The sequence below is a fragment of the Limulus polyphemus genome, unplaced genomic scaffold (genome assembly GCF_000517525.1).
Source record: "Limulus polyphemus unplaced genomic scaffold, Limulus_polyphemus-2.1.2 Scaffold1808, whole genome shotgun sequence".
Lineage (NCBI taxonomy): Eukaryota > Metazoa > Arthropoda > Merostomata > Xiphosura > Limulidae > Limulus > Limulus polyphemus.
In genome coordinates, this window is record NW_013667418.1 from 178409 (window position 1) to 190831 (window position 12423).

The 12423-nt window shown below is 33.0% G+C and overlaps 1 protein-coding gene across 1 annotated transcript in view; it reads right to left on the bottom strand.

Annotated features, from left to right (window-relative positions):
- LOC111087157 overlaps positions 1–9791 on the bottom strand; it is a 14055-nt gene extending 4264 nt beyond the window's left edge. The window contains exon 1 of the mRNA XM_022392824.1: positions 9644–9791. Within this exon, the coding sequence (XP_022248532.1) occupies positions 9644–9791 (148 nt within the window). The remainder of the gene's footprint in view (positions 1–9643) is intronic.
- Between the last annotated feature and the right edge of the window lie 2632 nt (positions 9792–12423).

Consider the following 12423-nt stretch of genomic DNA (forward strand, 5'->3'; position numbering starts at 1 on the left):
CAACTAGTCGTCACCACCTACCGCCAACTCTTGGGCTACTCTTTACCAACGATAGTGGGATTGACCGTCACATTATAATGCCCATACGGCTGAAAGGGCGAGCATGTTTGGTGTGACGGGGATTCGAACCCGCGACCCTCAGATTGCGAGTCAAGCGCCCTAACCACCTGGTTAGTACAAAATGCTAGTACAAAACACTTTAAATTCTTGAGAGGAACGTGAAAAAAACATATGCAGTAAAATGTATTTTTAATTTCTTTCGTTAAAAAAAAACATTTTTGTTAAAGCGTTTCAGTAAAATAACTTAACTAAGGATGGGTTTTGATACATATATATTAAACGGACGCGATTTTTAAGCAAGTTCAAGCACTAGCTTAAAACACGTTTTTTTTTCATATAAAATATCAAATTTATCATTGAAAATAACGGAAAAGTGATAAATTATCGTAGAACCACTCTTTATAAAATATTAATTCATACAGATATGCATTATGCAGTGGTAGATTGTAACTTTAGATAAGCAAAAGATAAATGAAGTAATAAATTTTTCGTACAAGACACTCATTAAATATTACAGTTATATGAAAAATACCAGTAAAAAATACCAGTAAAAAAACCAGTAAAAAATACCAGTAAAAACAAATAAAAAACCAGTAAAAATACTTCGTCTTCAGAACTTTGAAGTAAAAACAGATACATAATACTTTCCATACTGAACGAGCACCACGGTGCCATGACCCTAGATATGTTAATGTTATCCGATTCCATTAAAAAGAAGAAAAAAAAAGATGCACATTTTTGTTTGTTTCTTAGACTTTTCACGCAAAGCTACACAAGGGCTATATACCATAGCTGTCCCTAATTTTGAACTTATAGGCTACAGGGACTGCAGCTAGTCAACAGCACCCATCGCCAATCTTAGGCTATTTTTGTCTGACCGAATAGTGTGGGATTTGGACATCTCTCTTATAGCTAACCTAGATTCAACTGAAATAACCTACACACAGCATAAAATGAATATGTATGACAACAGATCACTTTTACTTACTGCATCTTTTCAATTAGGTTATAAAAAAAGGAATATAATGGATTAAGAAATACAAATAGTAACTATTAATACAGTTTCAATAGGATAAATAAACAAAACTTTATTTCTAAAATCCCTTTATACTGACAGTTATATTTACTATTGTTGGCGTGCTCCAACTATGAATCTGAGAGTTCAGGTGTGCACTTCATTGCCGCAAAAACGCGCTACAAGTGTGATGGGGAAATCCCACAATTCGGTTAAATAAGAGTAGCCATAGAGTTAGAAGTACCCTTTCAGCCGTGGGGGGGGGGGCATTATAATGTGACGGTCAATCCCACTACGTTGGTAAAAGAGTAACCCAAGATTTGGCGGTGGGTGGTGATGACTAGCTGCCTTCCCTCTAGTGTTACACTGCTAAATTAGGGACGGCTAGCACAGATAGTCCTCGTGTAGCTTTGCGCGAAATTCATAACAAACAATCTACTACTTAGTATGAGTTGTGAGTTTGTCTCCCTTGTATGTATGACGGGAATTGTCTTTGAGGAAAGTAATATTAGACTGAGTGATATTACACTAGGATTTGGTTGGTTTGACTTGAGAGTGAGTATCACCATCATTCCCATTCTGATACTTGTCTTGTGCAGAATTGTATAATCCCTTCTGCCTTGTTAAAGATCTCAACAACAACCAATTTGTGTAATAGTAAGGATCTGTTTATATTTTGTACGCTTGTGTCTGCTTATATTGTTTTTGCTTTCCATATTTGATTTATTCCCTGCTCAACATTTCCAGAATCTGTTGCTTGTTGTGGATTTCTTGCTTGTTGTATATTATTGTTCACTTGAATACCACAATACCAAACCCTTGAGATAATTCTAGAACATTTTTGTTTCAGTATATTCACGCACTGCAATACGAAGGGCTAAGCTATCGTTGCATAATCTTCTTGATTTGAAACGTTTGAAAAGAAGGAAATCAGTTAGTCATCTCTAACCGAGCATGTTTGGTGTGACGGGGAACTAGCTAGTAGAAGGCTCTGTATCATCCTTTAACTTGAGTTGAGTCTGCACCACAGGGAAGAGATGATACTGAAACAGGATCAATCAGATACAGAGTAACCATTGTCGTATATAACCTTTGTCTAAGAAAGTAAAGTAAGTTTACAATCTTGCACATGTCCTGTTTCCGATATACAGAATACCGGCAGCAAAATATAGAAAAAAGAAAAGAAAAAATACCTAATGACTAAATACATAAAACGGAAAAAAACGATAAAATACTAGTATTTCCAAAAGGAAAATCTGTCTTCTTCAGGAATAAAGGTTGAATGAAGCACTGAAATGTCAAGTGTTGGCATAAGTTGCAAAACAGGAAATAAGTTTGATGTACCAAGTGTGGGCAAAATTCACATGTTAGTTATGTGTACTGGGTCAGTTTAACGTTATGGGGTGCACAAAATAATTTAAAAGACAAAAAAAAATGAAGAACAACTTACAAAATTGTTTATTTGTTTTTAGTTTACTCAGCACAAAAGCGATACAAGCATGGAATAGTACAAAATTAAATATAACGTGGTCAAATGGAAGACAAAGTAAAACATAATACATTTTTTTTATATAAAATCACACTGAAAGGAATAGAGAAATATAGAAAAATTATATCTGATAGGTGTTTCAAGTAGAGCAAGTGATCGCATTTGGTTGTGTTTGTCAGTGAAAGTATCTGTAATTTTTATGAACTTGCAGGTCTGACAACAAACTAGTACGAGGCAAGGGGAGATTCTTTGTGGGTGTCTATGTAATTTTAGTATGAATCAGAATAGCTTTGAGACTTTTTTTCTGGAAGGAAACAGTGGGAATTTTAGATAATGTTTTAAATGCTCACTAAGTTAAAATGAATGGAAAATATTTTAATATAGTTCGTTTTTTTTTGTTTGTAGTTAAGCACAAAGCTACACAATGGGTTACCTGTGCTCTGTCCACCATGGGTATCGAACCCGGTTTTTAGCGTTATAAGCCTACAGACTTACCGTTGTGTCACTAGAGGACTTAAATACGAAAGGTGGTCGTGAGTTTCGTTTGCGTATGTTTTTTATTGAATAAAACTAAAATGAAACAATTATATAAACACGAAACAAATTAATAGTATATGAATAATTGGCTCTATGTTTTTCTAATCTTGTCTGAAACTTTCAAACTGTTATTTGTGCCCCATGACACGTGACTAACATATGACTGACGAACAGCCAATCAAACTTCATGTTTTTTAAGCTGTCACAATTTATACTCATTGCACTATTCTGCCTTTCCCTGAAGAAGACAGATTTATCTGTCGAAAGTGCAAAAAGTTATCCATTTTTTTACAATGATTTACCAACTTTTTTTATCATATCTGTTTTTTTCTATAACATAATAACTAGAAATATATTATTTTCTAGCTATGGAAGTGTGAAACATAGCAGATGTTTCAACTGTAAAAAACTCCCTCTTCCTTATCTCATGGTCTTGCTAGGCACGAACCTTAAAATTAAACGTAATAAGCTAAAGTATAGTCTGAATACCAAGATCATACTTCTTGTAATCATCTTAGACTACACGTGTAACCCCAAGAGGATTACACATAACAATAATTAATTTTAGTTAAAAATTACAACAAAATCATATAAGATAAACTGAGTTCGGCTAAACAAACTGAGCTACATGTAATTGAAAATTATTAACAAGTTAAAAGTAATTTTAAAAACTAGCCTGAAGTAAAATACACTATTTACAAAACTGAATAAAACTACAAATTGGAATAAATTGAACAAAACTAAATCACCAATAAATAAAATAATAATGAGCTAAATAACATTATAGATTAGATAAATTGAACAAAGATCAACTGAATAATATTACAAAATGTAACATGAAAATAAATAAAACTTTATACAAAGTCAAATATGAAGTAAAATAACTAAATAATTTTAAATTAAATATGTATGTTTGTTGTTGTAAAGCTGCACAATGGACTACCCGCACTGTGCAGAGACTGAACCCTGGATTTTAGCATTATAACTCCTCTACTGGGAACTACATTAAATGGATAACATAAAAGCCCTAAATAAAGAAGTTACAGAGCAAACAAACTAAGATAAAACTGAACACAATAAAGTATAAAATAACAAGAAATATTAAATAATAATGTTGAATGTGCACTTCATTGTGCTATGGATTAGACTTAATTGGCTGCTCACATGTTTATGAAGAAGACAGCCAGTGGTCAAGTATAATGGTTTTAAACAGAAATACATAATTATTGGAAACTCCAAGTCAATTCATCCTTGATACGTCACAAGTAACCGGGTAAGTCATTCACTCGGCAGTAGGACAACAACACGTTAGCATTTTCTAGAAGAAAGGGGTCACTTTGTTGTTGTTGTTGTTACCTTCGTGAATTCGCTACTTCATTGTTTGTTTTTGTTTTCAACTACCTCCTCAAAATTGAATAAAGAAGGTTATTTTTCAAGTACAAAACTTCAGTAGAGCTCTTTTTTTCCTTATCAAAGTTTACTCTAATGCAGCATAAGAACGTCAAGTATGTTTCACTTCCTAAAGTTGTGTACAGTTACAGTGTAGTTAGTAATGAACAAGCCTACAGATATGCCAGCAACCCCTCATACAATTCTCGTTTTTGTTTTCGTTTTACATACCAGCTGCAAATACAAAAAGTATCGAATGTGATAAATGTAAAAAAAAAAAAGAATGCTGTGATTACTTCCATTGGAAATTAGCTCCATAATGTGTGCATATCGTGACTTTCTTTCTGAGTACATGAGATGGTGTAGGGCATTCGTCAGTTTAATTTGTGTTAAAACTCTAAGGAAGTTCAAATTATATAGTTTATCGTGTTCATCACCTGGAACCTAAAGTTCAATTGCTCTCATATTTTAGAACAACAGTAATATTATGTATCACTAGAAAATGTTTCGTGATTGAATTTAGTGTATAATTTTGAAATACTGAACCATTGCAAAAATACGAATAAAGACACCCCCCTCACTATTAAAAAAAATATTATTCTGTTCTATTTGCTCCTCGATCTCACCGTCAAAAGGAGAGGGGTGCTTTTGGTTGAAAATCTCTTGGTATAGGTAGGTTTTAAGAAGCTGAAAACACCCATGGTTACATATATTTCTAGTAAGTGACCATTCCTGGAGCAAGCAATATAAAATTAAATGTCATGGTCAATCAGGTTGTGATCCGACCTTTTCTAAGAAAAACCATCCAGTGGGATAGCGTGTATGTGTTGTATCTCGTAGCAGGACTATATATGTAGTCATCATTCTACTGCAAAAACACATTCTTCCCAGGTTCTAAGCATTGTTCAATCTACACAGACTCTATGAAACAATAGGCATACTGTTACGGTGGTCAGGCCCGTAACTGCACCAGCTCCTAGCAACGAGTTTACAATCAGAGAAAACAGCTATCTCTCATACCCGTTAGTTCTTCCACTATTGGTTTCTAAGGCAGGGCACAATTTCCAACAATTTCATTTTACAAAAGTAACTTAAATTACTCCATTTATTTCATAAGCAGTTAACAAAGTTTCTAACCCTGGAGGTTCTGTAATTTTTATTTTGAAGAACATCAACGTGCCTTGTAATGTAAGTTGAATGTAATCTAAATAAGTAACTGAACTACGCCTGGTAAATTCATAATAAGACTGATAATAGGTTTTAACGAGTACCTCTCTACTGGCGCTATATGATGAGAAGAATATCATTGTATCTCAACCGTGTGCTGCACGCCGCTGACAATGAGGCATTTTGCTCAACACCAGAACTTTTCAAGTCAGCTGGGCATGCAATACACCAAACTGTGGTCTGAACGTTATTTTTAACAGTCATTTATGATATAAGAATTCACGTGGTATATAACTTGTAAAGTGTAATCTATAACTATGTTGTTTGTATGCCACAACATCACAATAAGACTTATAGTCATCTTTGAAAAATAAAAAACAACACTTTTTACTGGCTCTATTCGGTTTCCCAATAAGAAGAACATAACAGCTCAAAATCAGAGTTTATTAGGACGGCTGGGCATGTAAGACACAAACCCTAGGTCCAAACGCTATTTATAACAGTGAGTGGTTGAAATAATACTGAAAAACAGTATATGGCCATAGAGAGACATTTTTCATGCTCAAACAATCTAATGCGTCTTTTACAATAGAAACTACAGAATGTTTTGAGAAACATAGACACAACACAAAGTGAGAAACATAACACACAACACCAAGTGAGAAACATTGTAGATCCATTGTTTTCAGTGCTGTTGGTGAAGGAATGTTTTGAGAAACATAGACACAACACAAAGTGAGAAACATTGTAGATCCATTGTTTTCAGTGCTGTTGGTGAAGCAATGTTTTGTAGTAGAGGCAACAGAAAAATTTGCAAATTATATGATTTTGTCTTTAGAAAAGGAAATCACGAATGCTAATTAGTTCGAAGTGCAGTTTTGATTTAGAAATGCGTTTTATATTGATATAATTTGTGAAAAAGGTATTTGTTTTGAACAACGTTTATGTTAACTGCATTTATTTATAGTGCTATGCAATAGGTTATATGTTGGCTGAATATAACTAGCTTTATTTGAGAAATTAGGCATGGCTTAAATTCATATGGTATGTAATGCTTATATTGGCGAAGCATGATCTACTTATTAGTAATTTGTGTGACATAAGACACAATAAGATTGACAGTAATTTCTAACAATTCCCTCTATATAGGTCTTATACAGTTTCTAAGTAAAAATAATACACACGTTAAGTACGTTATATTAAAACAATTTTGAAACCTCACCGAGACGTTACGATCCATTTCGCCATGTTCTGTTTGATGACCCCCTGTAGGCATATACTAAAATACATATATGTATTTCAATGTCATATACTAACCAATATACTTGTAATACGTTATATCACCATTCAGTGACATAATCTTAACAAACAATACCAATACTGGTCATGCTTTCCACAGGTTAGCGCATACATGTGGCTTTCAGGCACATCTAAAGAGTTGCATCACTAATTCAACTTATATCGTAAAAATAATAGTAACCACCGATGTAGATCAATAAAAATGATCATTCCTTCTAGAATTATCGATTCAGACCACATTTCGTATTATTAATTTTAAAATGCATGCACATTACACACACAATCTGTCGAAGTATTATACACTATTACTGCCATCTAGTTTGTGGGAAATCATTACATTAGAAAAACACCAAAAATAACTCAAGTGGAAATCTAGCAAAACGATGCGCATTTCACCCTATCTTGCTGTGTTAGAGCGCAACTCCCTTACGACCTTCCAAACCAATGGGCAAAACTTTGCATGACAACTGAAGTTCATTTAACGCCCACCAATGTTCACCAGCGAAAGTAACCTGAGTGTTAGAAAAGGCAAAGATTGAAAAATTATTTCAGCTTATGGGTATGCCAGAATTTCCAGCTATTATGAACAGTCAGTGACAACTATAACTTCCCTAGGATTTTACCTGAAAACCTCTATATTCTAGCTGTGTATCTAACACTACGTATTCCGTAAAAATATCACTACAACTAATTAAACAGATCAAAGAATTATCACAACACACTACACCAACATCTTATTACTAAGTGCTGTGGGCTGGGCATTGTGCAGTGGTTAGCGTGCTTAGGCTGTGACTCTAAGGATTATGGTAAGTAGCTTGTTATTATGCTCTGCACTTTTAACCAATCATCTTGACTATGCTATAATTGAGCAGCTATCGTATAGTGTACTACAGACAACTTAACGTGAAACTCCACTTGACACCTCAGAAAATAAGGAATACTAAGTCTGTTCAGTCTTTGATTTTTCAATTCAATGACTATCCTAACTGCTGGACAATGAATTAATTCTATTCACACTGATAGTAAGAAAAATATCTGCATCACTAATTATCATAGCTAGTGTCATATGAACAGAGTAATTGTTTCATTTAAAGTTAATGATACACAGCTATGTCAAGAAAGATTCTGGATAGTCCACTATTTCAACAAACTCAACTTCATGTTCATTTATTATTACAGAGACATATATATGACCGCAAATCTATGCTTATCTAAGCCAGCCACCATAACGATGGGTTAAAGCTGACTGCTGCACTTCTGAACTAGTAGCCAGATCGAAATTATGTTATCTTAATTTAAACTAGCCAGAGTAGTTTCAACCATAGCATGCCATTGATCTTCCTGCATTGACCTGGTATTTATATCCTATAATTTTGTCTTGCAGTAAATATGCATTTCCAGATTCATTGATATGATAAGCCACAGTTGAAGTGGAAGCTCGTTTTCTCATGCTATTGGTATCGTTGAGAGGATAATTATTGCTGTACAGGTAGAGCAACCATAGCAATTGGTCATGAAAAGCCCCGTTTTCCTTATGAAGCCATGTTGGATGTACTATGACAATTTGCAGCATTGACTGCAGTAGATCCAAATGAGCTCTAGGTCAATGATTGGTCTAGTCTTGGATCCGGATCCTGGAGATTGTTTTAGGATAGAATATTGCATAACTGCCATTGCTGCTTACTCCTTTTGCTCCAGCATACAGTTCATTGTGACCACTTCAAAGTACATTACCTCAGAAACCACTTCAGTCAATGTGTTGTGCCTCTGAGACCCATATGGTGGTGCCAGATGAGTTTGACTGGCAGCCCTTGGTTAAGATATCAATGAATATCTCTAATAGGAAACATGTTCGGGAATTCCCACCCATGCATTCTCCTTAGATAAGTTGTGTTAGTGGATAAATTCTCATGAGACCCCCATCTTCAAGTTTTAACCCAGTCCTATGGATTGGTTAGTTTGCTAGAGTATCAAATCTGTAGTGCAAGTCCGTGAAATCATGTCCCGGTCAATGAGTTTCCACTGGGTTGTCTAGACTCACCATCAGATATTTTACCATGTGTTCATACATTCCAGGAAACAACCCACCTGAAACATTTGAATAAATGACTCAGATTCTTCTTCACTGTCCTTTTAAAGCCTAGATTTCTTCTGAGTAAAATTAGAAAACTGAATGGCACCATTACGCATAATGATAAAATTGCAGGTAGCAAGTAATGTTTCTTTCTAAGACCAACTTCAAAAAAATTTGGACCTAGTGCCACGAACATGTTTCGCGTCTTTAAAATGTTTCAAAACTAGTAAAAAAGCCCTTCATCACTTAAGAAACTCGTTTTACATGCGTTTGCATATTTCAAAAAGTATAATTCAAGTACATATTTGTGGAATTGAAATTCTCATGTTACGATTTTACCAGCGTTAAATTCACAGTGTTTGTGATGAAAAACTAAATTTGTATTTTTTTGAGCTAGCAGTTTTAACAAGAATGGAATAAAATCATTTTATTCACTTCTTGATTTCGTTGAAAAACTTTAATATCATAAAAATTGTTTGGATAATTAGATGCATAAACTATCAATTTTATAGACATATGATACACAGTTGGAAAAATATTCACAAATAATTTATGTGCAATGTATTTAGTTTTATCTCTTTTTTTTTTTCTATAATATTTTATCTCTACTTACGTTCTACTGAAGGCTGAAAATCGTCGTTAGACTTTTCCACTGTTAATTCCAACCATGAACAAGAAACAGTCGATATGAGAATTAGGACCACCAAAAACCAGTTGTGTAACTTTGATACAACAATCTTTTCAGGCATATTTCCATTCATATCAATCTTTATAATTTTTCTGGAAATGAAATCAAAACACGTTTCATGGGAATTGTATACAATCACCCCATTATGAAAACACCACTAATTACCATATAAATTCAAGGATTATACTAAATTACACTAAAACTAATCATATACCTAGACCTTACATTGACTAAATTTTACTATTATGACTTAAACTTTAAAACGTTATTGTAAGAATAAGCTTATCACCTAAATTTCGATCTGGAACGTTAATCTCACTTAGTCTCTACATTAATGATCTTGACAATGTATGTCTTTGGTATAAAGGTTTGTTGGGTCCATGAGGAGATACGTGCAAATTTGCGGTTTCATATTTTGTGTTTTGCAGTTTTTATTGGCGTTTTTTACAATTACATATAAAAGAATCAACTTTTCATGTCCTAAGATAACCTTTAATTAATCATGAATTTACATAACTTCCGTTCAGGGGACGAGTACTCCAGCTAGTATAAAATAAGTTATAACATAAGGATCGTTTTGCGGTCCTTTTAACCTTCAAATAAGTGCTTTGGTTTATATCGTTTACCAAACTTGTGGAGTCCATATTTTACATCAACTTGAGAATTTCTTTATGTTTTTGAAGTTGAAATATTCAGTGTGAAGAATTGGTCTAATAAATTTGGTTAAATCACTCATTTTATGTGGAAAATACACATAAAATGAGTGATTTTGATTAAGTACAATATCGCTGGTATTTTTATTTCATTTTATTTATATTTTTGTGACTTGTATGTTACTAAGAACGACGTAAATTGGTCCAGTGACAGAGCTCTGGATTTCGGAACTGGCGATATTATAAAATATTCCCAGCATTTTAAGATTTGGATGTATTATAAGAGCGACAGCCAAACAATTACTGGTGGGTAATATGATATTGCTGACTGGCTGCCTTCCAATTAGTCACTAGTTAAAAGTTAAAGAGAGGGGCAAGTAGCCTTAGTAGCTTTTTGTGATTTATATTTATATAGATAAAGATAGAGAGGAGATCCGGGATATATGTTCAAATTATCTTATTTTAATTATCTTATTAGTTTTGTGTCTGCGATTTTCTTTCTGTTTTATATCAATTTCACTTTGTAGAATTTTAATGTTTTTCAAATATAGATTGTTTGATTTCTTTTAAATGTTCAAAAAATATATAAATTCCTTCCAAGTATTATTTGACTCTTATGTTCAGTTCTCTCCCAGTTTTACCTAAATAACATTGTTCACATGTTTCACATTTTATTTCATATATTATTCCTCTGGTGTCCTTTTGTTTCAGATAATTTCTTTCAACGATGTTCTTTATTCTTATTCCCATTTTTGCAATGATTTAATTGCTTAAAAAAATTCCATTATAAAGCTGATCCGAAATTAAATTCAATCATCCAGTGGCATCCCCAATTTTTAAATAAATTTCTGATTACTTTTAAATGTTTTAAATGAAAGGGCTTTTGAAATGTATTGAGACAAGCTGACTTGCAACAATAATGATGTCATAAAAGAGGCATACTCTAAGACAATCTTTTTCAGCTCATGAGAAACAACCAAAAACTGGATGGAAGAGATTTGGAACAGACTTTTAAAATAGATAACATTTTATTTACTTATTTAGTAAGCCAAATGTTTTTGCACTAGGGCGATTTACTGGGCTACGGCTGGACACCAATATTTACAAATGGGTTACGGATTTTATCATTTTTGGCATTTCAAAGAACATCGTTTTATCTTTAATAGTCCTTGCTCTACAATTTTTCATTCAAATTTGAATCTAAAACACTTAAAATCAGGTTTTAAATGATAATTTTAAAAGTATGTAAGTTTATAAAATGTTATGTACATACGTTGTAAATCATAACTTGTAAATATTTTTATATTTAAATACAAGAATCATTGCATAGGCATCAAATTAATTATTTGGAATTCTTGATAAAAAAAAACATTGAACTATATAGGTCAGAATTACAATAATATCAAAAGTAATTTAATAATTACTGAGGACAGAATGGAATTTTCTGTAAAAACCTAATGATTAGGATGGTTGGAATAAGATGCATATGCATATTTATGGCCGAAAAGGTATACTATATTGTTTTGACATATATATAAGAAACTATATTTTGATTAGGCTAATAGACAAACTTTACATCTCACTTTATTAGTTACAACGTACAAGTTGGCTACTTACACCCGGATATATATTTGCTGTCTAGTTGGCAGTGTTTCAAAACAATGGAAGAGGAGTACTGATTATGTATTTTACTCTTTTAGACACCTTCATTAGGTAATAGGGTAATTTTCAAATTTTTATATTGCATCTCTAAATGGCAGTCCTTAGAATATTTTGTCTCTGACTGTCCAGCCCAAGTGACGAGTTCTGATACTAACGAAAAGCCACAGGGCAGTGACAAGTGAAAGACAAAAGACAGGGTATTTTTACATACCTCATTTTGAATCTACAATGGATAAAATATGAGAATATGAGCTAATTAGTCGAAGTAAATTAGAATAAGATGCAGCTAACTTTTAAGGATGATATATTAAAAGTAAACAATTATAACAATAATTATTTACTTGTAGAATATGGCAAGTAAGAATGAATTAGGTATATAAAACAACAATA